Below are 26,128 nucleotides of genomic sequence, written 5' to 3'. Positions count from 1 at the left end.
TATAATGTGTTTTATGATCCTGTTCCACAGCTATCTGATGAAGGAGCAGTGCTCCAAAAGCTAGTACTTCCAAATAAACCTGTTGGACTGTAACCTGGTGTTGTGTGATTTTTAGCCTTTCTTATAACTTATTGGCAATAAGTTGTTTAGATGTCCAAATTGCAAACATTGAAGAAGAGCTATGAGATAACACAGCACCATTTAAAACTGAACAATGTCCAGGTTTCAGGGCATAAACTAAAGTAAATGTAAGGTTTTTCGGACTGTTGGTTTAGTGTGAAATAATTTTTGTCATTTAAGTACAAAATAGTGGTGTTAACTATAACTAATGATGTTTTTGGAATATGAATTCAGTCATGCTGTTACAATTTTGTACAAGAAAGAAAACTTTACTAACTAAATCTTGACAGGATAAATCTCAGGTATGAAAACAAGACACTAGGTAATCCCACATCACTGGAACATCTGATACTGACACATATATCTTGCTATAGCTGTTGTCCAATATTTTATCCTGGTCACATCCTAGAGGAATATAGTTGAAATGCACAAAATGGGCCTAGTTTTAAAATGCATTGCAATAATAGATAGAGATACAGACAAAACTGTCTTTAAACGCAGAACTTCTTAAAACATTTAACCTGACTTGAGTAGACAGAGGTTATCTGCAAACTATAAAATCATTATATTTTTTGCATAGTTTTTTTTCACATTTCTGCACTGTTGCTAGCAGTCCTGCCCAATATAGATAGCATATAACAGACACAAATCACAAGAGAATATCACCAGTGATGCCTCTGCAAAATCCTGCAAACTCACTGGCAGGATAAATGCTCCAATATGATTGTCTCTTCTCAAGTTAGCATTTCTAATATTGACGCACTGGTTATAGTCAGTCACCTGTGCTAGCTGGGCCACATCATCTGCGAGTCTGACACACATCTTCCAAAGCAAGCTCTCTGTCTTGACCTTCAGAACACTAAATGGTTACCAACAAGGTAAGGAAATGTTTAAGGATGTTCTTAAAGTCTCCCTGAAAGAGTACATTGTCCTCACCAACTTGTGGTTATCACTTGTCCAAACTGGAGAAGCAACATCTATGGAGATGCCAACCAATTTGAATATTGCTGACTGATGGCGAAGACCAAGTACAAACATTGGAAGGAGAATGTGAATACTTGAGTCATCAAACACCACCTGTCTCACCTGTGGCAAGATGTAGAACCAAAGTTGGATCATTTAGTCGATTAGGACCCACAACACCAGAGTGGAAGGAAGTCATCTACAACTACGAGGAATTGCCTAAGTAGAGAAGGACATAAAGTCCCCTCACTATTATATTCTTTTAAATAAACGCTTAAATAAGTTCATCAACCTGTCAAGGCACTGTGACCAAAACCCACATCAAACAATCAACCTGTGGAACTACAATTGAAATTAAATCAAAATATTGTTACTGGGTGATGATGCATCCTGGCACATGGTGCCCATTGGTCCCTCAAGGCCTGTATTGTGTTGGTGGACACCTCGTGCACCCTCCAAAAGGACATCCAAATGTGGATCTAACAACAGAAGAAGGGTACTATGACCCCCCTCCATGACTGGCTGCCCAGACCACTTGATGGCTACTTTGGCCAGGTACAGGAGCAACTCTTTCAAGAAACTAAATGGGAGCTGCAAATAAAGACATTCAATGTAAATGCGAAACACTCTTTCCTCCATACTGTAAAAACTGCATGTGACCTGGCAGTCGGTGAACCTCCTTGAACTGTTAACACATGTTATTACTTCCACTCCAGATCCAGGATGGAAAGAGAAAGTATCTGCTTTTTGAAAACCCTCTATTAACTCTGGTGCTGGAAGGTAGGACATTGAGCCAAGGTGGATTTGAGTGACAGACAAATGTGAGAGAGTGGAGACTGGTATGGCAGCTGCATGAAAAACAAACTCCTCCATGCTGTTTTGAAAAGCACCAAGGGAATTTCACTAAGCTGGCTCAAATTATAGTTGCTGGTCCTGGAGATTATCCAGAGCCAGTGTCCAGTTCCAGAAGGATAGGGTCACTTCACTCAGCGGTTCTAGGTGGTTCGGGCTGCGTACTGGACGTTGGTGAGCACTCTAATGGCCAATTGTATTATCATCATCATCATCCAACCCACTTCTGCTTCATCTAACACATCCTGAGTCTGGTCAGCTCAGCATTTTGAACCCCGTCTTCCAAAACCTCACTGATGGAGGAACCCATTGTTAAGCAGTGGCTCTGTTTATACCATCTGTCACTCCCTCAACGAGAGAACTGTAGGGCAAGTAACTACATCCCAAACCAAATAAAAGGCTGGCAATTCCTGAGAAAAAGTCAAAGGACTCATCCATTGCATAAACACATGCTAATGGCTTTCCATTCCAGTGGAGATCAATGTCTATAGCACTGCTTAATGTGTATTAAATGCATTCACTATTTTGGGAAACCTCAGATTATCTGTCTGCAATTGGTACCTCTTTAAGGTGGAATTAATGTGACTTCTTGGTTGATAATTGTGGCTGAGTGGTAAAGGTGATGATTTAGAAACCCAGTGGTGTGTTGGGTTTAATTCCTGATGACTATGATTGTCTCAAGGGAACAATTTTCTAAAGGGCTAAGGTAGTGCAGTGGTAGTATCCCTACCCCAGGAGGCCTGGATTGACTCTATAACATCTCTGAAACAGGCTGATTTTAAAAATACCTAATGTGACTGCTAAATTGCTTGTCATTAGTGTCTAGTTACCACTTACACTAATGACCACTAATTGTAGCTGCAACAATGGCTGGAAAGAAAAGCAATGAGCTTCAACACAAAAGATTGAGCAAAGGAGGATGATGAGCAACCAAAGATGAACTGACTTGCAAAGGCAGTGTAACCAACTTTACAATGGCATCGACATGTAGTGGAAAATGTGATCTCTTAATAGTTGACAAATTGTGCAGTATATGCTGAAGTTTAGCATCCAAATAGAATTGTCAGAGTGATTGAGGGCATTTTGTTTTTAGAATACACTTGTAGGATTGCAAGCTATCGTCAGCGAACTTTTCTGATTCAATGATGACTCCAGCCATAGGAAAATGTTTTTAATTTTCCTCACGGCCAATACAGAGAATCACATCCAGAGTGAGATATAGCCTGAGTGAGTATATAGTTTGGGGAATTTGGAGGGAATGTGGGAATTTGTTGCAGGAGGAAGAGATGTTTTTTGCTTTTTTTTCCAATTGATAGTTTGTAAGTTTTTTAAAATGATAAGTTGACGTCCATGATCAGGAGCCCAGCACAAAAGAGTGTCATCACCGGTAAACTGTAAATTCATTGGTGATAGTTACTAATTTGACTATTATAGGTTTTTTTCAGATTGAAGGTAAGTCAGAAGAAATATTTCTAGACTGCAAACTAAAAAACCAGTATGAACTTTTAAAAAATCAATTAAGAACGAAGTAATCTAAAATAGAGGCGCCAGGTAATGTATTATAAATGCATGATGTGGGAGCTGGTGGACCCTATTGTGGTTCATAGTGACCACATCTGTAGCAAATGTTGGTTGCTTGAAAAGCTCTGGCTCAAGTTGATGATCTGGAATCTGAGCTTTGAACACTACGACACACCAGGAAGAGTAGAATTGCCTGGATGCTGTGTTAGAGGGAACTCATACCCCTTAAGATTAACAACTTTGAGTATGGTCAATGGTCAGGGACAGGAGCATATGACTCTGAGTGAGGCAGGTAGAGAGATCCAGGTGTGGTGCTAAAGGAGCCTCAGCCGTTGGGTTTGCCTAACTGGTTTAAGGTTCTTGCTTCCTATGTGGATAGAGTGAGGGCTGTAGAGAGAATGAGCAAACTGACAATAGCACTGTGGTACAGCGAGCTATTAAAGAGGGAGAATGAAAGAGAAATGTAGTTGTAATCGAGGATAAAACAGGGGAATAAACATGGTTCTCTGTGGCCAGGATTGAGAATCTGGAAGGCTGTCTAGCTGGTGCCTGGATTCAGGACATCCCAGCTGCAGAGGAAATTGGAGTAGGAGGGGAAAGATCCAGTTGTTGTGGTCCATGTAAATACCAATGATATCGGTAGAAAGTGGAAAGGCCCTCACCAACCTTTGCAGATGTGCCATAAACAGCTTACAATCTGGGTGCATAATGACCTGTTACGGTAACTGTTTTGCCCAGGACCGTAAAAGACCATAGAAAGTTGTGTGCGCAACCCAGATCATCATGGAAGCCAGCGTTCCTTCCATGGATTCTATTCACACTTCCATGGATTCCATTTACAGAAAAGCTGCCAACATAATCAAAGACCATTCCACCCTGGTAATGCTCTCTTCCAACCTCTTCCATTAAGCAGAAGACACAGAAGCTTGAACACTTGCACCAAAAAGTTCACAATCTCATTAATCTTGATCTTGCCTCATGCTGGATGGTGTAATGTGTATGCCTCACTCAGTCCAAGTTCCTTTCACTCTATAATCTGTATGTCCTTGCTTACTATGATCTGCCTGTACTGCTCGCAAGCAAAGCTCTTCACTGTGCTTAGGTACATGTGATAATAAAACAAATCGACTCAAGAGGTTCTGCTGAGAGAATATGAGCAGCTGGAGGCTAAGTGAGAAAGCAGAATCAAAAAGGTAATAGTATTGGGATTGCTACCTGAACTGTGAGCAAATTTGCACAGGTCAACAAGACTCAAAGGTTGGTATCAGAAAAACTGGTTCAAATTCAGGGAACTTGGCAGCAGTACTGGGGAAGGAGAGAACTGTTACAATGGGACAGGTTCCACCTGAATCATGCTGGGGGACCAGTGTCTTGGCGAATCGTATAACTAGTGCTGTGGCTATGCCTTCATACTAAATAGATGAGTGGGGGTAGGTGCAATTCAGTTGCATGGAAAAAGTAAAAGGCGGGGAGGGCTCTGCAGAGGTTATTAAAGTTACCAGAGCAAGAAATAAGACAGTGTATATGGAAAGGGTCAGGAATCTAATTTAGACACAGCAGATGAGGGGACAACTGTGAGAAGGGGGACAGTTAACACAGGATTGAGGGTGTTATACTTGAATGCATGCAGTATATGAAACAAGGTAAATGAGCTTGTAGAGTAGATCAAAATTGGCAGGTATGATGTTGAGAGTGTCCGAGACGTGGCTGCAAAGAGATCAGGGCTGGAAACTAAATATCCAAGGATATACGTGCTAATGAAAGGACACAGAGGTGGGCAGTTTGGAGAGGGGTTGGTATTGCTTTGTTCATAAGAAATTAAATCAAATCGATAGCAAGAACTAATAGAGTTGGAAGATATAGAATGTGTGGATAGAGTTGAGAAACTGCCAAGGAGAAAGACCCTGATGGGAGATATGGGACTCTGAACAATCGGGATGTGGGGCAGAAATTAAATCAGGTGATAGAGAAGATATGTAAAAAGGCACTTTTACAATAACCTTAGGGGACTTCAATATACAGGTAGACTGTAGATGGCACAAAGATAGTTGAAAGGACAGATAGTCGTGAGGAATCGGGGAGGCTGCAGAAAGACTGGACAGGCTAAGAAAGTGGGCAAAGAAGTGGAAGATGGAATACAGTATGGGAAAGTGTAAAGTTAAGTCAACAATTTTTACATGCCTATTGTCTATTGATTTTTTTTTGTGTGAGGCTAATGCTTGCAATTTATTATATAGTTCGTCGGGAATGTTTGTTACATGTGGTTCTGTTTTTGCCAGCTCATCAATCACAAGTTGAGGTATGGTTTTATCAAATGATTATCAATTTTGTTTCTCATTTCTGATGGAAAATCAATATACTTGGACGTGTTTTGCCTTTGTATTGAGGATCTTGGTTGATTGTAGGTTATTGGTATCTGTATTCCTTCGAGGTGGGGACGTATTTGAGAGGTAAATCATAATTGGCTAATTTCAGAAATTTAGGTTGACGTTGAATGTCAAACTAGCATACTGCTTCAGTTTTATTTTATACTTCATACTTTAAGCTGCTAACTTTGTTCCTATCTTTAAATCTCTGTGTAAGATGAGTTTCTCCTGCTCTCTGTGCTAACAAGAAATACAGAGGAACTCGATTATCCGAAGGACACGGGTGGGTACTATTTTGTTCGGATAATCGAATGCCAGATAACACAGTTTAGCCAAGCATTGGGATCTTGCAATCTTGTTTGGATAATCCGAAATTCGGATAATCGTATGCCGGCTAATCGAGATTCCTCTGTATAGAAAATAGGAGCGCCGTTTCACTTTTCAGATTGATCATGGCTGGTCATTCAATTCATACCCTATTCATGCTTTCTTACCATACTTTTTGATCCCTTCGGAACTATGTCTAACTCCTTCTTGAAAGCATTCTATGTTCTGGCCTCAATTGCTTTCTGTGGCAGAGAATTCCACAGGCTCACCACACTCTCTGGCTGAAGAAATTTCTCTCCATTTCAGTTTTATGTGGCTTACCCCGTATCCTTACACTGTGACTCCTGGTTTACTTAGATTAGTTTACTTAGATTACTTACAGTGTGGAAACAGGCCCTTCAGCCCAACAAGTCCACACCGACCTGCCGAAGCGTAACCCACCCAGACCCATTCCCCTACATTAACCCCTTCACCTAACACTATGGGCAATTTAGCGTGGCTAATTCACCTAACCTGCACATTTTTGGACTGTGGGAGAAAACCGGAGAACCCGGGGGAAACCCATGCAGACACGGGGATAATGTCTAAACTCCACACACAATCGCCTGAGGCGGGAATTGAACCCAGCTCTCTGGCACTGTGAGGCAGCAGTGCTAGGCGCTGTGAGGCAGCAGTGCTAACCACTGTGCCACTATGCCGCTACAGATATCCTATGGGTCCTAGCTCTGCCTTCCTTTTTGTGTGACACATAACATTCTTTCTTTCAGTCCTACTAAGGCCTCCCACCCCGACATTTTTTTCCAGGTATAATAATCATCATTTTGGTGTTCCTCCCCCGATCCCCACCAAAATTAAAAACTGCCATTAACTTCCCTTCCAATTTCCACATTTTTCCCAGCTTCAAGACAGTCCACCTTCGATTCTACCTTTCCTTGACTTCTTTCACTCTATTTCGAGGATATATTATCAATTAATATTCACCATAAAACTACCAATATCCACACGTCTCAACTACAAATTCACATATCTAGAGCATTCCATTCCATTCTTCCAATTTCTCTATCACCAGCATATCTATTTGCTTTTGTTTTGTGAAGTTAGAATATTCTTGTTATAATCGTACAAGGCATTGCTGAGACCACACTTGGAGCATTAAATGTACCTTTGGTCTCCTAATCAGAGGATGAATGTTCTGGCTACAGAGACAGTGCAACACAAGTTTACCGGACTGATTCCTGGGGTGACAGGATAAAGAGACAGCCGCACCCCCCATCAATTAAGACTACATTCACTGAAGTTTGGAAGAATGAGGAGGGAATTTCAGAAACCTATAAAGTTCAAACAGGAACAGAGAGAGAAACTCAGGAAGAATGTTCTCAATGACTGGAGGGACACGAGGTCATAATTTAAGAATATGGGGTATGCCATTTAAGACGGAGATCAACCAAAATGTCATCACCCAAAGAGTGATGCGCCTGTGGAATTTCTGCCACAGAAAGCAGTTGAGGACAGAAAACTGAATGTTTCAAGGAGATAAATATAATTCTTAGGGCTATAGGGAGCACTAGGTATTGGCAGAAAGCAGGAACAGTATACGAGTTGGATGACCAGCTGTGGACTAAGTGGCGCAGGATTTAATGGCCTGTGTTCCTATTTTCAATGTTTCTACATTCAAAATATGTGATTAGGATTTAGTCCATATAGTGGGGTGAGATAGGTGAAATTTTGTATGACAGGCAGCTTGAACATTTAATATTGATGTATATTTTTCATTTATCATAGATTTTCAATTTTAAGCGAGCTTGGATTTTATATATATTTTGGCAGATTATTAGTGCACAGGGGCTGTAATTTGCAAGTATGTATTCAGTAAATCCATAAATCTATTAGAAAATAAAAACAATTGTGCCAGTTGTAGTGTGCAATCCAAAGCATGGTCATCAGCCCACACATGGTTGCATTCAGTAGACTGACTATCCTTAGCCAAATTCAAGTTGTAGAAACAGTCGGAGAAGTTGCCTGATGAATTCCTTACAGAAGTCTTGGAAAGCATAGTTATTACTAAGAAGCAGAATGCAATTGCTGAAAAAATTCAGTAGGGCGAAGTAAAAGAGCACTAATTTACACATATCTAAAGTATGAACAATTTGTAATTCTTTTTGAAAACTTACATTGGGCGTCAACTCCCTCTAAATAACTTGAAATTTGTTTCATTTTGATGGGCTAATAAATGTGTACATTGTGGGTCTTTAGCCATTATTTGTGCATGCTTTAATTTGATTGTGATGTTGGCATGGTAACATTTTGTTGCCAGGAGTTGCAGATTTGTAGTGTTTGGAATTATGGGTATGAAATCTGCAAGTGCTTTGAGTGGATTGTTTTTGATTTGTTTCTTTTATTTGTTGCTTATTGCAACATTTTAATGTTGGTAGAATTGTTGAGCTCTCATAAATGGAATTTTATTGCAGAGTAACAATGACAGGAGAGTGGAGCCTAAGAATGTGATCAATTCAGTGACAATTGAAGTAGTTCCATCGGGTTGTTGGCATTACGCTGCCCAGATGCCACACCCATTCTATAAGTACAGACCATCATCATTATTCACATGAAGATAAATATTTTAATCAGCGCATTAACCTCACTAGCTAATTAACGTAAAATTTTGAAGGTGAATGTAAATAATCCTAGGTCTCGATTGGGGGAAGAAAATGGAAAGGAACGAAGCAATGACTGAGGTGAGGTTTCTTAAAACTTTGGGGCTCATTGTCTCTTGTGGACTCTGGGTTTTGCAGTCAAGACCCGTGCTGTACATCTCTATGACTGTGACTCTAAGACAAAATTGTGTGGTTTCCTTGAAACGAACAGTCAAAATTTAGTGCTATATGGCGCTTTTTTCCTGTGAGGTGTTGGGACAGTGAAATCCAAGAAGGACTTCCTGTTTTCTTTGTCTGCTGTCTGTCTCACATACACAATCCCCCTGTCCCCCCATCCCAAATCCAAGACATTTTGTAAGGTTTTTGAATGACAGTGCAGTTTCATTAAACTCATTTCTCCATTTATTTGACTGAGTAGCCATGTTTAATCCAAGAGTGTCATAGCCATTTATATTGCCCCTATCACTTCTTTGAGCGTTAATCAGCTAACACGCCACTGACCTCAGATTGACCAAGTAATATTCCAGTTTGCGCAGTTCATTGCACAGTGAATTTATTTATTGAGTAATCACAAGATCTCCTTAATACATTTCCTGACAGTTTACCATAGTCACTTGTCACACTGAATCCTTCAGATACTAAATTTATTATGCATGGTGAGAGACTTGAGATTTGTTTGGATTTGCTCCACTTGTTGATAGAGTCCCTGAAAGGGTGATGGAAGCAGATTCAGTAGTAACAATTAAAGGCAATTTGGATAAATACTTGGATGGGAAAATGTATTGTGCAATGGGAAAAGAGCCAAGGAATGGAACTAGTTGGATAAATCTATCAAAAACCTAACACAGGAATGATAGAGCAAATGGCAGTCTCCTGTGCTGCTTCATTTTATGCTCTTATGCTTATATTCTAGAGACACAAGCTGAAAGCTTGACAGCCTGAGAGTTTCAAATGCTGATTAAAGTACTTGCTACTGTTTATAAGTTTGTGCTGATAAAGGCACCATGAATCTCACAAAATGGTGCAATATAGGCAAGATAAAAATCATACTTTTTGAGGGTAGATTAGGCTCAGTCTTTTTCCTCTCATACTTTACAATATACACTGACATACAATCAGAAGAATCGCAGAGAATTGGTCTATCTCGTAACCATCTTGGGCTTTGAATCAAAAAAGTGTATTCTATTGTCTATTTCCTTTAATTTTTCAATGTCAGTGCTCTTAAGAAAGTGTTTATATGGTTAAAGCTATTGAGTAGGTATGAGACGATCACTTATTAATGATTGATTTATAGTGACAATTTGTAATACTGTTAGACTGCAACCGTACCTGCTTCTCCTTAGTCACCTCTTCATTGGCTCTGATACCAATGAACATCATGTCCTGTCATACTCCTCTGCAATCCACAGGGTAAAAACAAGGACTGCAGATACTGGAAACCAAATTCTAGATTAGAGTGGTGCTGGAAAAGCACAGCAGTTTAGGCAGCATCCGAGGAGCAGCCTGAACTGCTGTGCTTTTCCAGCACCACTCTAATCTAGAATCTGCAATCCACATCCAAGTTCTTGTTCACATTTGACTGTGACAGCAGCAGTTCTGTGATCGAAAAAAACTAGCTTTAATTCCCAGTAGAAGGAACTGCCTCTACTTCTGTCTCTTACACAGTTGCCTTTAGAGACACTCCACCTCAAGTTGATAATATAGCCTTAATGTTGGTGTCTACCTTCAAACATGATATTAGTCAACGTAAACCATACCCCATACTCATAACTTTGGCCCTGCAAAAATCCTTTTATATCCAATGCCACAGTTGATTTCAATATAATCTTGTATTTCAGACATCCCCAGTGTCTTGTTCCACCCTAAATCAATGAGATATGCTAGCGATATATTCCTGGATATGGCTGCTATTTCCTATTATTTCCATTAGTAGTACTGAAGCTGCCAGCTGTTATGCCCTTACCCTCTGAACTAATTTCCCCAACTGTATTGTTTCCTCCATCTAAAATGTCTCATTTTTAAAAAAGTTCTCAATCGTATATTTAGTCTGTTTTCCTGCACTCTGTTCCCTCCTCTTTCTCAGAATCTATTTTCTTCTCCATCTCGTAAAACAGTTTCCAAAGTTGCTTGTTTGTGATACTTGGTGTTGAAATGTAAGTTGAATAGCTACTCAGTTTCCAATTTCACTGCATTTTCTTGGAAGGTGATGTTTTATACGGGCACATTCATTATTATCTTTGAGTAAACACCTTTCAGGTACCCTGCTTAGAAGAGAATGAGAATAATTGAGTATGGAGACATCAGTGGAAGTTTCCACAGCAGATGGAATTAAGTTGGGGTGCAGATGAGGAATATTGCCACAGTTGAAAATCACAGGTCTTGATGATGAGTACAGAGGTGGAAGTTCAGCTTGGGGTCAGATAGGATACCAGAGTTGCGAGCAATCTAGTTGTTTAGCCTCAGATGCTGACAGCTGGAGTAGGACGGAATTGGTGATAACAGTGTGGAGTTGAAGACACAGGCTTCAGTTTTCAAAATGTTTAATTGGAAAATTAATTTCTGCTCATGTGAAACAAGATGTTGAACAGACAAGATGACCAATTGAGGCATTGGCAAGTTTGAGAAAGGCAGTGGTGAAGTAGAACAGCCTATTGTCAGCATTAGAGTAGAATCTGAGTGTATTTGATAATGTTGAAGGGCAGCAAGTAAATGAGATGGAGCCCAGAGTAGATTTCTTTTGGACTCCAGATGTAACAATATGAGAGAAAACATTGTTACTCCATTGCTTTCAAGCTGGGTGACAAGCCATTGTGTAGAGCAGTTAGAAATCAATGTGACTGCCTTAACCTCCAAGCCTGATCTAGATCTTGCTTGAACAGTTTTTCTGCTTTGATTGGCCGTCATTTTTAAAATAAACAAATAAGCAAATGAATCACAGCTACGTCAAATATGAATCATTGGCTCATACCAAATTAGACACAAAATGTGGTTGGCCTGACTCGCAGAAAAGTATTTATGGAGCTGTAATGCAAAAGTACAAACTAATTATGCGTTTCTAAAATGACATTTTAATGTTAGTGTAGGTAGGAATAGGGTGGAGCATTATCTCTGGAGCCTACACTCTACCATCTGTGTTCAAAATTTATCCTGGTGAGCATGTCAAATGTCCACCTGATATAACCATTGAGCAGTTTAGCATTATTTTCTGATAGTTATGCATTGGTAGACTGTTGTTTGACAGTAAATCTGTTGAGGTGATTGTAAGAATGTGAAATATTTGCATTTGCTTCATAAGTCATTTTAACAGTTATGAGTGCTCTCCTAAATTACAGTTAGGTGTTGATGGGCAAAGGTGTGAACACTTTGCTCCCTTATGTATTTAATTTTTCAGCACAGTGGCTCAGTGGTTAGCACTGCTGCCTTATAGCACCAGGGACCCAGGTTCGATTCTAGCCTCGGGCGACTGTTTGTGTGGAGTTTGCATATTCTCCCGTGTGGGTTTCTTCCGAGTGCTCTGGTTTCCTCCTACAATCCAAAGGTGTGTAGGTCAGCTAAATTGGCCATGCTAAATTGCCCATATTGTCAGGTGTATTTGTCAGAGGTAAATAAAGGGTACAGGAATGGGTCTGGGTGGGTTACTCTGCAGAAGGTTGGTGTGGACTTGTTGGGCCAAATGGCCTGTTTCCACACGGTAGGGAATCTAATCTAATCTTCAGCATCAGCATTCCTTGTCATAATGAGCAACAAAATGACATCTTCATTTCTTAAAACAAAAGGCTTGTGATGGAAGAGAAATGGCCCACGAAATGTGTGGCTTTCAACAGGTGGAATATGTTAAAACGTGTAGTGTTTCTAGGGCGAAAATACACCATTAACTAGATATTGAAAATGTGGTTTCCAACTCTTAGAGCAAAGATGCAAGACCTTGGACAGGACCATCATTATCAATACTTCTTCGGGATCTACGTCACATACAGAACAGTAAGGAAAGATCTACTAAGCTCTTTGAATGGTTAATAGCACCCGTTGCTCCAAAAAAGTTTTTCAGGTAAATATGTGCAGACCAGTCAAAAGTATAACTGCTTATGATACACTATCTTTCAATATAATGGTGCCTAAAATAATCTCTTTTAACTGGATGGAAGTGAAATAAATTAACTGTCATAAATCATTTGCAAATCAGTGCTTATTTGAAGTTGTAATTGTCAGAGGTTTTTGCTTTATGGCAGTTTCTCCTCACACTGTATATTAAGTCTGTACTTTTTTGCATTTAGATAAAGATTATAATTGTCGCAGAGGCAGAGTAATTGCATTTCCTGTGTGGAGAAATAAAAGCCTCTTAAGGTCTATTCTAATTTTTCCATTCTATCAGTCTTCCTGGATTGGATCACTTGTGTTTAGTGAGTGATCTGGTAATGCTACTTTTTGAATACACTTTAAGATATACACTATGGGTCCACGGTTGAATTGTGTTCTGATTCATGATTAGACCATTTTGGTTTCTCACTAATTGCTTCAAAAACTCCATCTGTTAAATCCAGCAAAGTCTATATGACAGCATTCTTGAGCTGCCACCAGGGATGCAAAGGCTGTGAACCTTGAAGCTTGATTCTTTCCAGGTGCAGCACTCTGCAAAATGGTCAGATTCACCAAGTTAGACTGAAATGGGACATGATGATGATGCACAGGCTGGCAGTAAATGTTTTTAGCCTTTGTGTGATTTCTTCCATGTCTTCTCACACCTGTGGCAAGCAGGCTTTGTGGCTGAACTCTCAGGATGATGATAGTGGAATTTAACTTTGTGGTGATGTGCAGAACGGATTCAAGAGTGAAGCTAAATTATTCAAAAATATTGTAAGATTCAAAGGTCAACCCACAAGGCAACATAAAAGTACCTACTTCCAATTTGCAGTAACCCACAATCTCTCTCTCTCTCTCTCTGTTTCGGTTACCCACGATCTCTCTAAGTTTCTCTTTGCAAACGTATGCAAGGTAATTACCATATAGGAATCTAACAATAGAAAATCCACTTGATTAATTTGTTTCCTTCTCCTCTTAAGTTATTACCTTGAGTAATGACTGTTGCTGTCACTCCTTGCTGTTAGATCCACCATTTCTTTTGGACTGCAGGCAGGCTATTTAGACCTGGCAATGCAGTCGACCATGGACAATTCTCTGACATCTGGTAAGGTCATAAGTAGAAAAGTAAAGTTGTAAATCCTCTGATAAGCCGGCTTACCTTTTGGTCTGTGAATCACATTTGTTTCTGAGAACTTTAAAAGAAAGAAAGAATATTACAATGTGGAAGGAAGAGATCAGCCATCTGTTGACACTTCTTAAATAATTTAAATAGGACAGCATTTATATGGAAGGGCCTTTTAGTTTGATTTGTTTGTGTTGGGCAGATGAATAGCTAATATTTTTAATTCCTGAAGCACATTCAGAATTTTCTTAATATATACTTGTAAAGTTGAGGCTTAACTTTTGTTGGATTTCTTCATTTCAGCGACATTTGGGAAAAGACCCCAGCTTTGATTAGGCGCCACAATAACAACTACTACAAAGGATTATTCTCCTCAGAAGATTTTGACCGGATTCTCAGAGAGGTAAGCTCACAAAGTACTTTTATTTCGCAAGTTGTGAGCAACATAATCCTTTCAGAACAACTGGTATATGCAGCTAGATTGCTCTTTTCTCTCTGTCTGTCTCGTCTTTCTGTTTGTCTCTGTCTGTCTCTTTCTCCCCAGTCAGGGAGAAGGAGGAGCTCACCCATGGCCCTGTTTGCTTAAAGTAGCATTAACATTATGCCCTTCCCTCTAGAGGAAATCTCGCCTTAGCCACTCGAATAAATCGTTGGCTCTATAGTTTCAGCAGGTCCAATGGGAGCCACTGCATGGATTAGAAGTATTCTGCAATACCAAAGACTGTAGACTGAGAGTCAAGTCAGGCGGCTGGGTTGAGATAACCCGATGGAAAGGCTACATGGAGTATTACTTTGGGCTGAGTGCGATGGCCCTGGGGACCCCTAAAGATGTGTAAGTGCCCACTAGTTGACCACTTAACGGCCCCACAGGCACAAGTGTGGTCAGGCCACCTGACAACCTTCTGCTCCATCTCTTAACCCTTCCAAACAAAATTTCAGGTGGGTCAAGGGCAGGTGGATGGTTGTTGGGAAGATAATTTGCTGGATTTTATTTGATGGCAGCAAGTGCAAAATCTAATCTGTATTTGTTTTTCATCTTGCTATTTGAAAATTGTAAGATTATTTAACATCAGAATCATAGATTGGCCTGTCATGTCTGTTAGGAGAAAGTGAGGACTGCAGATGCTGGAGATCAGAGCCGAAAAATGTGTTGCTGGAAAAGTGCAGCAGGTCAGGCAGCATCCAAGGTGCAGGAGAATCGACGTTTCGGGACAAAAGTAGTGGTATTATTCATACCACTCTTCTTTTAATTTCTCTAGCAATGTTTTAACTCTTGTGGCTATCTTTTGAATAGCCATATTTTTACCCAAAAGAAAACTACATTAACTATGGGAATTATTTATACAGTACTACATTGTGAGTATCGATGTTTTTAGTTCAAGGTTGAAGAAGGGCTTATGCCTGAAACGTCGATTCTCCTGCTCCTTGGATGCTGCCTGACCTGCTGTCACGTCTGTTCCAGTTCGCTGCAAGATTAGTTTATCAGCAATGCTCCCATCCTTTTCAGTTAGCACTGCAAATTTCTCCTCTTCAGACAATGATACAGTTCTCTTTGAAAGCCATAATTGGATATGTCTCATCACACTCTCAGACAGTTCATTCCAGATCTTGACCACTCACTGCATAAAAAGATCTTTTTCTCCAGTTGCCATCAATTATTTCACCGGCTACTGTAGTGTCTTCTGGTTCTTCATCCTTCCAACACTGAGAATAGGTTCTCACTTGCAGTTTGGATAACTGTATTAACAGTTTAATTGCACTGGCATTCATTGGCCTTTCCTGAGGGAGGGTGGATGCTTATAAGTCTGGAAAGAAACTGTGATGTTTTCTTTGAATCTAATTGGACTGTGCTACCTGCATAATGATATGGTGAAGGCATAGTGTGAGATCAATACTTTACAGTGACCAAATAGCCTTTGCAATCCTACTCAATGTGGAATGTTTCTTAATGCAGCTGTAGTGTTCTCCTGGGACTTACCTGATCAAAACACGATCCTATTCAAGCACAGATTTTCAATTTACCGGATCACTTCACATTCACTTCCATAATAAGAAAAGCCTGATTTGAATAGAACATTTTCACAAAATGCCGATGTTTCACCACTGCCATTTAGACTGCATATTGTTATTTCCTAATCTCAACCAAAGACAAGAACAAAAGTAGTGGTATTAGTCATACCACTCTTTTTAATTTCTCGAGCAATGTTTTAACTGTTGTGGCTATCTTTTGAATAGCCATATTTTTACCCCAAAAAAAACCTACATTAACTATGGGAATTATTTATACAGTATTAAATTGTGAGTATCGATATTTTTAGTTCAAGCTTGAATAATAAGCAGCAGCAAAATGAAATGATCTGACTTCATTAGCTAAGGTTGCCATTTTGGGATGTACAGAGAGTAAGCAGGCATTGTAGGAATCCATTTTACAGTAAGCTGCAAATTAAAAGGAGATTTGATAGAGGTGTTTTGGTAGAATAAGTAAGGTGAAACTATTTCCAGTGACTGATGGGTTAGTAATTAGAGGAAATTTAAAAGACGTGAGATAAGTCTTACACTGTTGAATTATATTGATCTGTAATGCATTGTGAGAAATGTTGGTAGAAGCAGATTTAGTAATAAGTTTCAAAAGGAAATTTGATAACTACGGAAGAAGAAAAGAATTGCAGCACCTTGTGAAAAATACAGGGGATTGTGATTAATTGGATTTTGTAACAGCGTAGTCAAGATGGATCATTCTATGTGTCATTCTATGCTTCTATGATAATGGAAGAGGCAAGGACACAAACCTGCTATTCCCTCCAGATGTGTTTTGCACCAATTAAGCTTCTCATTAAATTCTAACAATTCTGACAGCCCTAAGTACTGATTACAGACTTATAATGACAAAGCTGCTGTTGCAGTCTCTCTCTTATCCTTAAATCCTGTATAATGTTATGTTTTACAGGCAGTCATGTGCAGAGGGTTGTTTGTATTCAGATAGATACCTATGTTATTAGCTTTAGAATTGTACTGATTTTAATGAACCTACTTCTGTATGGACTTGAATAACCATATGACATGAAAGTGTGTAGCTCTACTTCGATTTCAAACACTTTTATTGTTGGCTTATTGTTTAAAGGACCATGTTAATTTTGGAGTAAACCTGGATGTAACAAGTTACTTCGATGGGGAGAAGGAAACACATACTCCTACTGGCAGGGCATTACCTGTAGTGGTATGGGACTTCTACAAGGTAAGGGAAATGTTTGTGTTCTTGGAGATGAGCTAACAAGGCTGAAAGAAGAGATTATTTCAAACCATGAGTTTAAATGTATTTGTCAGCTGTTCTTTGTTTTAAGTGTGAGAGAGGTTGAGCAAGAGAAATGTGGTAGTGCTACCAAATTAAAGAGCACCAGTGTGAAGCTTTTCATTGAAAATTACTCCATGAAAAGGATTGGGATCAGTTAGGTATTATATCCTTCAATTCTGCAAAATGTTCAGTTCTCAACTCAGCTGGATCTAAAAAGGTAACCATTGTTGGCTACAATTAAAGATGTTCTTACACACGCTTCCAGGAAGAGGCTTGTGCCACAGTGTGTGTTCAGTACTCTGTTAGCTTTGTGGCTAAATAGTGCGCCTGTTGGTAAGTTACTGACATTGTGTACTTAGGTATGCATTAGGTAAAATATCGATAATTTTCAATGTAAGGGCTCTTGTAATACAGTGGTAGTGTCCCTACCTCTAGTCCAGTCAAGCCCAAGTTAAAGTCTCACCTGCTTTAATAACATCTCTGAACAGGTTGTTGAGAAAATATCTGAATCATCAGTACTTGAGCTCCTTGTATTGCAATGTCATGTCCCTACTTCTGAACCAGTAGGCCCGGATTAAAGTCCCATCTGCTCTAGAGGTGTGTTATAATATCTCGAACAGGTTGATTAGTAAATATCTGAATCTTCAGTATTCTGCTATATTGTGCACTTCCCAATCACTAATCTCAGCGGTACATACAGCTTTCAATGTTGCAAAACTAAGGGTTGAATTTTATCACCCCCAGAGGACAGGACGAAAGGTGAATCAGTTGGGAAAATGTGTCAAGGTTGGATAAATAAAATTCTTGAGTTTGAGAAAAAAAATTCCAATTCTGCAACCATTTTTGAATGGTGAGACAAGAATCTTCCTGGTGAGACAAGAACCTTCCTAGTGAGCAGTGAGCGGATTGTTTGCATCCATTTAAATGTCATAACTAACTAATATTACTTCATTTATACAAGAACAGAAATTTCTCAGCAAAACGCTCAGCAAGTCTGGCAGCATCTTAGAGAGAAAGTAGAGTCAACGTTTTGGGTACTGTGACCTTTCTGAACTTATGGAGGCTAAGAAAAGGTCGATATTTATAAGTTTTTGTTTCTGATTTCCAGCAGCCACAGTTCTTTTGATGTTGAGAAACTTGATGGAGTTCAGAAAAGATTTACAAGACTTTTGCAGGGTTTGAGCTGTAGGGAGAGGCTGAATAGGCTGGAACTATTTTCCCTAGATATTTGGAGGCTGAGGGTGATGTTACAGAGGTTTATAAAATCATAAGGAACATGGATCGGGTGAAGAGTCAAGGTCTTTTTCCAAGGGTAGGGGAATCCAAAATAGTTTCCCATTCTCTCATGAGCCAGAGGGTGATTTAAATGGCAGTAATTCTTGACGTGCAAGTCCTTGTGGGTATCTGGCGGCTCCATCCACCACTTGGTCTTCCAGGCCTCCATCTTAAGACAGCAGTCTCCTGGACTTGAGGGTATGCTCCATAGGTAGCAACAGTCTGAGTATCTTGTCCACAGAGGTTGGCATCACATATGCACTAATCTTGTAACTTTCTCGTGAAAGTTACATCTGCAACTCAGCTAGAATGCAGTCCCCCACTTCGATACTGCTTTTTGAACTGCACAAAAGACTTTCTTCGAAATGCTGCTGTCAGGCCACTTTGTGCACAGGCACAGGCACCCATCTCATTGATTTGCCTCGGGGCTTCTTGCTTGCTTTGTTAGCATTAATTCACCTTGTATCTGCTAGGATGTTCACTTCATCTCTGCCATGCCTTGTCTTACCTTTTTGCACTTTGCCACCTCATTCAGAGCGTATAGGCTCACAGTGCTTCTGTCTTGCTTTGCCATTTAGTGCAGACACACAGCCAGGCTAATGTAGTCGTTAGCAGTAATCAGTCAAGGTAGCATGTTGCACCATGTAGCGCTGTGCTACATGAATATGATATTTATGCATGTGTCAGTAGCTTACACAGCAAACACACTGAGTGGAAACCAATTTGTCAGCATGCCAGTTGACATGTGTAGAACCTCAGTGGCTGCACAGCTTAGAGGGAACATGGCTTCCAATGCTTGGATCAGTGTGGGGAATCCTTGCAATACATTCCAGAGAGTGTGTCACACAAACCATGAAAAAGCTGGGTGAGTGGCAGTGGTATATTGAGGAGGAAGATGAGGACATTGAGTATGAGGAACATCACCTTCAGATGATAGAGTAGTGCAGCATCAAGCACAACAAGCTAGATTGATTTAATTAACACCCAGTTCCAATTCACGGGAGCTGCGTACAGTGATCATTCATTAAATGTAGATTTGACAACTGTGACTTGTATTTGCAATTGACTAACCTCCAAGAAGCTGTGAAGGGCAGATCCTGGTTGACCGTGCTTCACCCGGTGCATAACTGGGCTTTTTATAGAGTGCAGCACCAGGAATCCTGAGAGGACCCGGTAGTGGCAAGTACTTCTGCCATTGGTGAGTGCACAGTAGCACAAGCAGGATGCCATAGAGGCATGATGAGGCAAATCACCAGAGAATTGTAAGAGAATTCACCAGAGCTCTCTGAGAAAACCCAGCAAGAAATTCCCTAAAATTGGATTTGATTTGATTTGTTGTTATCATGTGTACTGAGGTACAGTGAAAAGTGTTGTCTTACATGCTTTAAAGGCAGGTCATACTATAAAGTGCAGGATGCAATGTTACAGCTGCCCAGAAGGTGCAGGGAGAGAAATCAACATTAACATTAAAGAGATCCATTCAAAAGTCTGATAACAGTGGGGAAGAAGCTTGAATCTGTTTGTACGTGTATGCCAACTTTTATCTTCTACATGATAGAAGAAGGTGGAAAAGAGTGTAACCAGGGTGGGAGGGGTCTTTGATTTTGTTGGTTGCTTACCCGAGGCAGTGGGAAGTATTGATGGGAGACTGATTTGTACGATGGTCTGGGCTGTGTTCACAACTCTCTGTAGTTTTTCTCTTTTAAGAAGAGCGATTGCCATACCACACTGATGCATAGAGGTAGGATGATTTCTGTGGTGCATCTGTAAAGATGTGTAAGAGTCTTTATGAACATGCCGAATTTCCTTAGCCTCTTGAGGAAGTAGAGGCTTTGCTGTGCTTTCTTGAACGTAGTATCCTAGGGTAGATTGTTAGTGATTGTCACTCCAAAAAACTTGATGCTCTTGACCTCAGTCCCATTGATGCAGACAGGTGCACAAACGCCACTCCACTTCCAGAAGTCAGTGATCAGTTCCTTTGTTTTGCTGATGTTGATGGAGGGATTATTGCCTTTCCACCATACTGCTAAGTACTTGCTGTGCTCCGTCTCGTCATTGTTTGAGATTCAACAAATAACAGTAGTGTCATCAACAAACTTTTAAATGGAGTTGGTGAGGAATTTGGCCATACAGTCATGTCTGTATAAGAAGTGTAGGGGGCTGCGTATGCACCCTTGTGGGGCGCTTGAGGATTATTGTGCAGGAGGTATTGTTGCATCTCTTTACTGATTGACGTCTGTTAGTCAGGAAATCGAGAATCCAGTTGCATAGGGACAGTGAGAACTTAAATTGACACTTAGACAATTTATTTTATAAAAATTCAACCCAAGGTAAAATCTCAATTTTTGAAAAGTTCATTCACAGGGTGTGAGCTTTGCTTGCTGAGTCATCATTTATTGCCCATCTCTAGTTTGCCGTTGTGAAGGTGATGATGAGCTGCCTTCTTGAGCCACTGCAGTTCATGTATTGCAGGTTGACCCACAGTGCTGTTAGGGAGGATGTTCCGGGATTTTGAGCCAGTAACATCAAAGGAACAGCAATACTTTCCAAGTCCAAATGATTAATGTTTGTGGGTGTGATGCCCATCAGGCACACTTTTTTTTTGTCCTATAAGACATAGAGGCAGAAATTAGGCCATTCAGCCCATTGAGTTTGCTCTACCATTCAATCATGGCTGATAAGTTTCTGAACCCTATTCTCCCACTTTCTCCCCGTAACCTTTGATCCCGTTGAAAATCAAGAACCTATCTATCTAAGTTTTAAATATACTCAATGACCTGGCCTCCACAATATTCTGTGGCAGTTAATTCCATAGATTCACCACTATCTGGCTGAAGAGGTTTCTCCTTATCTCTATTACAAAGTGTCTTCACTTTACTCTAATGTTGTGCTCTCGGGTTCTAGTCTACCCTAGCAACGGAAACATCTTCCCAATATCCACTCAGTCCAGGCCATTCAGTATTCTGTAAGTTTTAATTACATACACCCTCTTCTCCCTAAACTTCATTAAGTATAGTCCCAGAATCCTCAAACATTCCTTCATATGTTAAGTTTTTCATTCCTGGGACCATTCTCATGAGCTTCCTCTGAACTGCCCCAGGGCCAGTACATCTTTCCTGGTATATGGGGCCCAAAACTGTGCACAATACTCCAAATGTGATCTGACCATAGTCATATAAAGCCTGAGAATTACATCCCAGCTTTTACATTCAGGTCCTCTTGAAATAAATGCCAACATTGCATTTGCTTTCCTAACTACTCACTCAACCTGCAAGTTTACTTTGAGAGAATCATGGACTAGAACTCGCAAGTCTGTTTGCACTTAAGACTTCTGAATTTTCTCCGCATTTAGAAAATAGTCCACTCTTCTATTCTTACCAAAATGCATGACCTCACACTATCCCACATGGTACTCCATCTGCCACTTCTTTGCCCATTCTCCTAACCTGTCCAGACCATTCTGCAGTCTCCCCACCTCCTCAATACTACCTGTCCATCTACCTATCTTGATGTCACCTGCAAACGTAGCCAGAAAGCCCTCAGTTCCTTCATTTAGATCATTAATGTGAAAAGTTGTGGTCCTGACATTGACCCTTGTGGAACACCACTTGTCACCAGCCGCCATTCTGAGAAAGTTAAAAATAACACAACACTGTTATCGTCCAACAGGTTTATTTGGAAATACAAGCTTTCAGAGCACTTCTCCTTCGTCAGGTAGCTAGTGGGGCAGGATCTTAGGACACAGAATTTATGGCAAAAGATCATAATGTCATACAACTGATGTGACATATTGAACATACCTAGATTGCTGTTAAGTCTTTTATCACATGGAATGGGTTGCAGGTTTCAATTCATTAATATGTAAATCCCAGAACTACTTTCAAGACACATTCCTGAAATAACTTAATGTTTAATATAAAAAAAAATGACAGCTCAGAGAGTGTATTAAAGGTGTAGGGTTAGAGTCTGTCTGTATCCCAACCTTGAGTCAGACCAGTTCTATTTCCAAAGTAGGAATTTATACAGTGTAACATGGACTGACTGCCTATAGATTGTGTGCATTTTGAACAAAATAGAATGTATTTGCAAATACAAATCTGCAAATGCAAATTCTCCCAATAGACTTATGTGTATGTCTGTATGTGAGGGACAGAGAGAGTGAAATACTCTTTTATTCCCACTCTCTGCATTCTGACAGACAGCCAATCTTCTATCCATGTTAGCACCTTGTGTCTTACATCATGAGCCCTTATCTTACTCTGCAGCTTCCTTTGCGGCACCTTGTCAAAGGCCTGCTTGAAGTCCAGGTAGATAACATCCATTTGTTTTCTTTGGTCTACTTGCTTATTACATCAGATGATGTTAAGCTTTTTGAGTGTTGTTGAAGCTGCACTCGTCCAATTACGTGGGGAGTATGCCATCATACCCCTGAGTTGTGCCTTGTAGATGGTGGTCAGGCTTTAGGAAGTCAGGGGGTGAGTGTCTTATGGCCAGAATCCAAACTTCTGAACTTCTCTGTAACCACAGTACTTGTGTGGCTAATTTCAGTTGAGTTTCTGGTCAATCATACATCTCAGGATGTTGATAGTGAGGTAATTCAGTAATGGTGGTGTCATTGAATGTCAAGGAGCAAGGCTGAGATTGTCCCTTGTTGAAGATTGCCATTGCCTTGCACTTGTGTAACGTGTATGTTACTTGTCAGCCCAAATTTGAATATTGTCAAGTCTTGTGGCATCAAGGCATGGACCACTTCAGTATCTGAGGAGTCATGAAAGCTGCTAAACATTGTGCAATCATCAGTGAACATCGCCACTTTTGACCTTATGATAGAGAGAAGGCTATTGATAAAGCAGTTGAAGATGTTTGGGTCAAGGACTACACTCTGAAGAACTCCTGCTGTGATGTCCTGGGCTTGAGATGACTGACCTCTAACAACCACAACCTTCAATAAGTGTTATTGTTCCCTTACTGCCCAAAAATGCAAGCTATGGATGTAATGTAGTTATTTTTGTCGATTTTATGAAGATTCAACTTGTCAGCTTTGGAACCTGGCCATTTCATTTTTGCCATTACTTCGAAAAGAGTTGTGTCATGTCCAGTACAGATCAGACAACAACTCACCAGAACGAAGGACCCGATACCCAGCATGAGCAAAACCAATGTAGTGTACAAAATGCTGAAAATGTGTTGCTGGAAAAGCGCAGCAGGTCAGGCAGCATCCAGGGAACAGGAGAATCGACGTTTCGGGCATAAGCCCTTCTTCAGGAAATCTGAATGTAGTGTACAAAATCCCATGCAAGGACTGCTCAAAACACTACATAGGACAAACAGGAAGACAGCTAACGATCTGCATCCATGAACACCAACTAGCCACGAAACGACACGACCAGCTATCCTTAGTAGCCACACACGCAGATGACAAGCATCATGAATTCAACTGGGACAACACTACTATTATAGGACAAGCCAAACAGAGAACAGCCAGGGAATTCCTAGAGGCATGGCACTCATCCACAGATACAATCAATAAGCACATTGACCTGGACCCAATATACCGACCACTGCAGCGGACAGCTGGAACTGACAACCGGAAGCGGCAGATTCAAACCAGTATAAATGCCGGAGGAAACATCACAGAAGCGCTTCACAGGAGGCTCTCAAGCACTGAGGATGTCACCTAGACAGGGGACGAAACGTCTGCAACACAAATTCCCAGCTCGGCGAACAGAACCACAACAACGAGCACCCGAGCTACAAATCTTCTCACAAACTTTGAAGATTAGATAAGAGCTGCTTTAGAGACATTTGCAAATTGTTCACCTGTTACATTAACAGAAGTGCTCTTACTTTATATGCATGTTTGGAACTATATTCAAGCCAATGATAAATCTGGATAATAGTTTTCAAATCAAGTTATTTTTACTGCTGTGTTTCTAGGTGGTATTTATAATCCATTAAACAGTTCTCCTTTAGGTTTGAGTTGAACTGGTTCGGGAATTAACTATTTAATGGAATGTATATTCATTTCTGTTGGCAGAATGGATGTTCTTTGCGGCTGATGAATCCTCAAGCCTTTTCCGGCACTGTTTGGAATGTACTGTCTATTCTTCAGGAGTCTTTTGGGAGCATGGTTGGGGCTAATATGCAAGTATCTCTATTTTTCTTTTTGTATACTGTCAGTATCTATTAGTAAATGGGTGGAAGATTCCAGTACAATTTTGTTAAAAGAGCAACTGCAGGAAGGCAAACCAAAATGTGTATATCTGAATACCTCATCGTCACTGTACTCTAAAAGTAAAATGCTAAGTGTTATGAAAAATTCTAATGTGTAGCAATATTACATCATTTGAAATATGAATAATTTTTATTCAGCATGTTGGATGAATGAATGTGAAATGTTTATGTATTTTTCATTTACTGTTCCATGCCTTGTCCAAATAGAGGGATTTGCAAAAAGGGTTTTTCTGATTTCACCAACTATGATTGAACTCATTATCAAAGAAAATAAAAAATGCTTCACCAATGGGATTTGGGTTCTTGCCTTTTGGCTCTTTCTATCCATCACCACAAACATAACTGAAAATAGCAAGTCAATCCGCACATGTTATCAACATGATGAGCAAGGGGAAAATATTCATCATTTAATGTTCCTCAGTTCAATATTCCTATAATAAAAGATATAATGTTGTTTCTAGAATGGACTTAAGGTAATCAAATTTCACAGTGTTTTAATTTTGCTAAAATGGTAAATTCTTTGAAAACAAATGGATGCCATCAATATTTTCTTAAGTTTACAATTTTTTTTGTGACCACTCTTTTCATCTTTGTATGTTACAACTGAAGTTATTGGTAGCGGCACAAGGTTCACTTTCTCCTGGCAAGTTTACTTGTTTTGTATAGGAATGTTAGTTTAGTTGAATAAACAGATTACTTCTATATTTTGTTTTGTTTAAAAAAAGTCATGATTGCCAAGAATGTTCTCATCCAGTTCCCATTGGTGGAAAATTCTTATCCACTGGAATTTCTAAAACTCAGATTCAGATGTTACATCCATTTGTAATGAATTGATTTTTGAACTGTTATGAAGATCTTTTTATGTTTTTATTTCTTTTCATTGTTCATTTTTTTTCCTTGTTGAAGTTACCTGACTCCTCCTGGGAACCAGGGATTTGCACCACATTACGATGACATTGAAGCATTTGTGATTCAGCTGGAAGGTAAAAAGTGCTGGCGTGTCTATGATCCTAGGTATGTAAAATGTGCTCTGTCCATAGACACTACATTGGCTGCCACTTAGACTGTTTAACCTAAAGACTCACTGTTTAACTAATCATTCTGCATTTTAACAAGCACTTGTTTCACAGCTTTAAAAGGGATGGAAATTTGTAGAAAGGACAGAGCAATTCAGAGTAGTTCCCACTGCTTTGCCAGTTCTAGTATCATTGCTAAAAGGGTGCATCCCTGTGTTACCTTGTTGGAAATGGCATACACCTGCTTTCAAAAAAAAGCTGGAGTAACCAATCCAAACGAGAGCACATTTCCTACCATTTCCTAC

The 26,128-nt window shown here is 39.9% G+C and overlaps 1 protein-coding gene across 2 annotated transcripts in view; it reads left to right on the top strand.

The window, feature by feature from the left end:
- Positions 1 to 26,128, top strand: part of riox1 (ribosomal oxygenase 1) — a 57,116-nt gene that overhangs the window by 6,124 nt on the left and 24,864 nt on the right. For both annotated transcript variants that reach the window (XM_043695491.1, XM_043695490.1), the window contains exons 3-7: positions 12,712 to 12,851; positions 14,310 to 14,409; positions 17,128 to 17,241; positions 24,611 to 24,717; positions 25,714 to 25,821. In XM_043695491.1, coding sequence (XP_043551426.1) covers positions 12,712 to 12,851; positions 14,310 to 14,409; positions 17,128 to 17,241; positions 24,611 to 24,717; positions 25,714 to 25,821 — 569 coding nt within the window. The remainder of the gene's footprint in view (positions 1 to 12,711; positions 12,852 to 14,309; positions 14,410 to 17,127; positions 17,242 to 24,610; positions 24,718 to 25,713; positions 25,822 to 26,128) is intronic.

The sequence above is a fragment of the Chiloscyllium plagiosum genome, chromosome 9 (genome assembly GCF_004010195.1).
Source record: "Chiloscyllium plagiosum isolate BGI_BamShark_2017 chromosome 9, ASM401019v2, whole genome shotgun sequence".
Classification (NCBI taxonomy): Eukaryota; Metazoa; Chordata; class Chondrichthyes; order Orectolobiformes; family Hemiscylliidae; genus Chiloscyllium; species Chiloscyllium plagiosum.
This window is presented reverse-complemented; position numbering and strand designations above follow the sequence as displayed.